The sequence below is a fragment of the Rhincodon typus genome, chromosome 11, assembly GCF_021869965.1.
Source record: "Rhincodon typus isolate 14 chromosome 11, sRhiTyp1.1, whole genome shotgun sequence".
Lineage (NCBI taxonomy): Eukaryota > Metazoa > Chordata > Chondrichthyes > Orectolobiformes > Rhincodontidae > Rhincodon > Rhincodon typus.
The window spans coordinates 32,701,603-32,707,631 of NC_063342.1; the positions used below are offsets into that span (position 1 = coordinate 32,701,603).

Here is a 6,029-nt window from a genome sequence, read left to right on the forward strand (position 1 = left end):
CCTATTAGTTCAAAGCCAATAAATTTATTGGCTTTGAACTAATAGGCAGTTGCTGTGGCTGCAGCTTCGTCAAGATTGGGAACTAAATATTTCAGGATGTTCAACCTTTAGAAAACATTTCCATCATTGCAATTTGTTGAAAAGGACCAGATCTCAGCAATCCATATGTAAAATCAGTTTGCGTGGCACCAAGAAACAACGAAGTGGAGGAAATACTGATGATTACTTGTCCCTAAAAAGGAGTTGCAATGTTGGCCAGAATTTAAATCAGGGAATTAGAGGTCCACTTAACAAGGGTAATGATCATGGAGACTTTAATCAAGAAAGATTTTCTCAAACCAAATTTTATATTAATAATGTGGAGGGAAAAAAGTTTATGGAATATTTAAATGAAGTATATAATGTTCTATATCAATATGTTAAGGAACAAATTATGGTACAGGCTATTATCTAATTGTGCAATGAAAAAAGAAAAATTAAGTACCTAGTAAGAGGGCATCTATGGATAAGTAATTTTTTTTGACTCATTCATGGGAGGTCATGGGTGTCACTGGTCAGGCCAGCATTTATTGCCCATACCAAACTGTCCAGAGGGCACTTAGGAGTCAACCACATTGCTGTGGGTTTTAAGTCACATGTAGGCCAGATCAGATATGAACAGCAAATTTCCTTCTTTAAAAGACATTAGTGAACCAAATGAGTTTTTAAAAACACCAGTCAGCTGTGGTTACATGATTAGTTCAGCTTTTATTCCAGATTTTTTTTCATTTAAATATCACCATCTCCTATGGAGGGATTTGAAACCATGGGCTCATAGCCTGGGGCTCTGGATTATGGTCCAGTGATATTAACACTATACATTCATCTGCCTTGTTAAATTCTATTTAAGAAGTTTGATAATGATTAGTTAAGTCAGAAACTAAGGTCTTAAATCTGAACAAAGCAAACAATGCAGATATAAGGAATGAATTGGCTGAGATAAGTTGACAACTCCATTAAAATTCAGTGGTAGATAAGCAATGGTGAACACTTAAGTAATTCAGAATGTGATATAGATGCATATTAACTCATCCTGCAGTATTTATATTATTTATCTATCCCAGGCGAGCAAGTGAAATGTGTACAGTTAGTGGAGGAGGGGGAAGGTATTAGAATTCACCAAAGGATGACCAAGTAATTGATAAATGAAAACAGAATGAGTAAGCAAGAGATATCAAAAGATTGGAATGGTTTCTATAGAGGAAGGAGGAGTGTAAAAAGGAAGAGATTAGAAAAAGTAAACATGGACCTATTAGATAAACATTAGATCTCCTTAATGCTATAGACATTCATTTTTGTTGGCCCTTGCCACCACCCCAGATGAGGATCCTAAGTGGGTCTTTTTAAACAGCCCACCTCAATATCTCTAATCTGCATCCAGGACAGCATGCATCACTAACACACAATCACTCCCACCCCTGACTGAAGGTTGCATCATTCATGGTCATCTTGCAAAGCAGGAGTGACAAGCTGGGAAGTTTCCTTACTCATGCTACTTGGCATGAGAGTACAAATCAGGCCTCTGTTCCTCTTTCTACAGATGCTGCCATTTTTTCTGAATTTTCTGTTTTTGTTTCAGATTTTCAGCACCTGCAATATTTTGCTTTAATAAATAGGAACTAATCCTATAATAGGTGTGTAATCTGTTTGTCATACCACAAATGAAAATTATGCCCCATTCCCCTTTCCTCATTTAAAACTTCATTGTTCCTCACTTATGATCCTTGTGTCATCTTCATCTCTTTTTCAACTTCAGTCAGTACTTGATTCATAACATCTTCTGCAGCACGGCTGGATGCTGATGCAGCTGAAGCTGTATTTGTCATGATACGTTCAGCTTCATTATGAATAATCCGGTGGGCAACAAGGAGATGTCTACTTTGAAAGTGTTTTACTGTTGGATGAAAAGAAGAATTATTCTTGTCTGAAATTCTAAAGCAGCATGAAAGATACTTATGAAGTGGCAAAACTCTTCCTTAATAATTGGATGTACTTAAGATTGTTTTTTAGTTTACAACGTTGGGAAAACTGTCCACTTCCAATTGCGTTGATGATTGCTGATCCTTTACAAGGAAAGCAGTTGCTTATAGCTTTATCTACTAATCTCATAACAACCATCAAATGACATAATTAGTACACAACACTGATAAAATGAAACTCTAGAATGTGTTTTTACTAAGTCAATTCTCATTAATTTTACTGGGGCCATCAGCAAATATATAGGGAAAAATATTTAGGAATGATAATGGTTTCCTAATTATCAAAATAAAAGCACAATAAATTGCATGTATTTCCCCAGAGTGATCCAACTCACAAAATTACAAATGTGGGATTCTTGGATCTTAAACCAAATATAAAAGGTAGGAGGGAAGTTACCAAATTCAAAAATCCTTTTATTAACAAATCCAAATTGGAGGATTTTCAAAAATAAACAGGTATGTGATTGACAAGTAAAAGTAAATAAAAATATCTTAGGAAAAATTTCAACTGTAAAGGCAGTTGAGGATTTCTGTTTGGAACAGTTAAGTGCTTTTCCAGCATAGCTTGTGAACCAGGAACAGGAGTATATCCCTTTAGTCCACTTGTAATCCCTGCAGTAGACAAACCCCATTTCTGATTTGATTTCTTCCTACACTGACCGTCCATTGGCATCCCCCACTACTTGCCCTCAATTTCTACCACCCTCTCCAAATTCCTATCCTAATGTTCCTTTGAACTAAAATCTTTCTCAGTTTACTGATCACTAACATTCCAGAAGGTTACCTTTCCAGCTCCCCCCCCACCTTGTTGCTCTCCAGCCATTTATGACTCATCCCTGTAATCTTTATACCAGGCATCTCCCCTATCATGTTGCATTGAATGGCACTACCAATATGCTCAATGGAATGGATTCATAACACATTGTAGCTCAAAACTGAGCAAACCATGGAGGTTCTGAGGGCCATCAACAGCAGCAAAATAGTATTCAACCACAATACGTAGTCTCATGGCTTACTTACTAAACAACAAAATACCATATGACAGAAACAGCTGACAAGTGCCCTACCAATGGATCAGCTTAAAGTTCTGAATGGTGGTGGATAATTATACAACAAGAGAAAGAGGCCTTACAAATATCCTCACCTTTAATTATAGCAGAGCCCAGCACTGCACACGGAAAATACAAGCCTGAAGCATTTTCCATCAACTCAGCTAGAAGTGCGGAGTGGATAATCCCTCTTCCAGCAATAGTGCAACCAGTGGTGAAGACTTGTACTCCAGAACTAGCTACACCCCTAACTAGGCTGTTTCATGACAGCTACAACAATGGGAGCATTCACCAAAAATATAACAGGAATATACATTCAGGGACAGTGGCACGTTCAAGGCTGAGAATTCGCTGCCTCCACTACCAACTTAGGACTGTCCTATGAAGAGCGGTTAGACAAATGGAGTTTTTCTATGGTGTTTTGAAGGATGAGATGTGATCTTATTGAACCCCACGAAATGCTTAAAAAGCATAGATTCTGCAGATGCAGGTAAGTTGTTTCCCATTGTTGGGGAGTCTAAACCTAGAAAACAATTTGAAAATAAGGAGGATGCTACTTATGTCCAAGCTGAGGAGAAATTGTTTTAATCAGTTGGTTGTATATCTTTGGAATTCTCTGCCACAGAGGACAGTGGAGGCTCAGTCTTTGCATACATTTAAACTCAATACCAGTGGCATACATGGTTATGAGGATAGGGTATGTAAAAGGCATTGAAATGTTCAGTCAATTAGTCATGATCATATTGAAGGGCAGGGCTGCTTTGACCGGCTGATAGGAATAGGACTAAGCCAATGTTCTAACATACGCCGGCAGCTCTGTGGTACACAACTGCAACTCACCAAGACTCCTTTGATAACAAATTCCAAACTTGTGACCGCTCCCATTGAGAAAGCTAAGGGGTGCACATGCAGGAGAATATCATTACTGGCAAGATCACCTCCAAGCTACACACTATCTTGACTGGGAACCATATCACTGTCACAGGATTATAATCTTGGAACTGCTTTTCCACCTAACTATGAATATTCTACACAGCATGGGCTGCATTGGTTCAAGATGATGGCTCACCAACACCTTTTCAATAGCAATTAGGGAAGGACAACAATTGCTGTTCTAGCCAACACACTCTCATTCCATCAAAGAGATGTTTTAATGTAAAGCAACACCTCCACTTTCTCCCACACTTCCAGTTAATATGAAGGCTAAATTTCCCAGTCTCAATCTACACAAATGAACATTTCTTACCTCTGTCCCTCATTATTACTTTGTGCGCTTCTGGAATTAGAAAGCCGTGGACCAATTCTGAAACAATCTCTTCTGATTGTAATTCAGTTCGGCTAATGAGAAAGATAAAATCAGATTACCGTAAACCAGAATAAATTACTTCGGGAATAAAATTCAGATCCGTAGTGTCACCTGGAGAAGGTGAAGACCACATGGCCAGTGGCTATGAAGGTGAACATAGTCATCAACGTTCATGTGGTGAGCTTCTGCTAGGCCGAAGCTAGAATCTTTGCAACATATTATGGTTTTCCACCCACTGCTGTGTAAGGGAGCTAACTGTAGTGCTCTAGTCAAAGACAGCCAACAACATTTCACACTCGCTGAAAAGCAACAGGCGGAATAAGCATTTGGAGAATTGCAAGCTGGGCATACGCAGGATTGAACATATCATACAGTCACTACAGTATGGAAAGAGGCCATTTAACCCATTCAGTCTGCACCAACCCTCCAAAGAGCATCCCACCCAGATCCGGCCTCCAACCCTATCCACCGTATTGTCGCAATTACCATGGCTCATTCATCTAGTTTACACATTCCTGGACACTGGGGCAATTTAGCATAGTCAATCCACCTAACCTGCACATCTCTGCACTGTGCAAGGAAACTGGAGTACTCAACAGAAATCCACACAGACACAGGGAGAACGTACAAACTCCACACAAAGTCACCCAAGGCTGGAATTGAACATGGGTCCCTGGTGCTGTGAGGCAGCAGTGCTAGCCACTGAGCCATTGAAGTTCAATGCAGACAAATGTGAAATAAAAGATGAAGAAAATAATACAAACCAAATCCTAGATGATAAAATTTGTAAATTAAAGAAGAGGGCTCATTGTGCATACAGATCTTTAAAAGTATGCATGCAATACAAAAGGCAAACAACATTTTGATCTAACTTTTCAGTTTGTCTTTTGATTATAATATAATGCACAGCTGAGGTTTAATACACTAAACAAGTAATGAATAGCTACATACTGCTGTTCAAGTTTATAGGCAATATCATTGATTTCATCAGCCATTTTACGAATTTCTTGGCGTGCTTGATCCTCTGCTGTATATTGCACAGACTTCAACAAGATGTCCTCCAAATATGAGTCCACTGAGGTCTGGTGTACTTTAACAACCTGCACCAGACAAAGATAACAGAAAATCACTTGAATTAAGTGCCATAGCTTGGCAAAAACAAGTGAGCGAAAGGTTATATTCAAAATTTCCAGATGGAATTCTCACATTTTGACCAAGAAGATTGAGATTAAACCTTCAGGCTTGGAAACTGGAATGTGTAGCATTCTGCTATGGAAGCCTGAAGGTCAGAAAATGTTAAAAACAATGTTTCTGGAGTATTGCCCTATGTTGAGATGGGTTCTGGAATGCATCTTCTAGGATCATCAGAAGGAGAATTCAGATTGTGATGTTAGTCAGCAGTTCTAACTGACTTGACCATTGATTTGAAACTTGGAACAGTACACCTCTGAAAATAACTGTGGCAATTTCTTGTAGCCAAACAGCCTGCATGAGAGATCACCACCTAGTCTTGGGTGAAATGTTTTCCCTCTGATTTTACAGGTAAGCTTTAAGCATTTAGACAGCATATGTAATAATATTAATTAATAACCTAAAAAATAAAAATTCAAAATGACATTGATAATTACTTGAGATAGTAGGAACTGCAGATGCTGG

The 6,029-nt window shown here is 38.5% G+C and overlaps 1 protein-coding gene across 1 annotated transcript in view; it reads right to left on the reverse strand.

Moving 5' to 3' along the window:
• cfap91 (cilia and flagella associated protein 91) overlaps positions 1-6,029 on the reverse strand; it is an 82,711-nt gene that overhangs the window by 2,784 nt on the left and 73,898 nt on the right. Inside the window, exons 10-12 of the mRNA XM_048603087.1 lie at positions 5,325-5,473; positions 4,314-4,405; positions 1,755-1,933 (exon numbers count right to left, since the gene is read on the reverse strand). Of these exons, the coding sequence (XP_048459044.1) occupies positions 1,755-1,933; positions 4,314-4,405; positions 5,325-5,473 (420 nt within the window). The remainder of the gene's footprint in view (positions 1-1,754; positions 1,934-4,313; positions 4,406-5,324; positions 5,474-6,029) is intronic.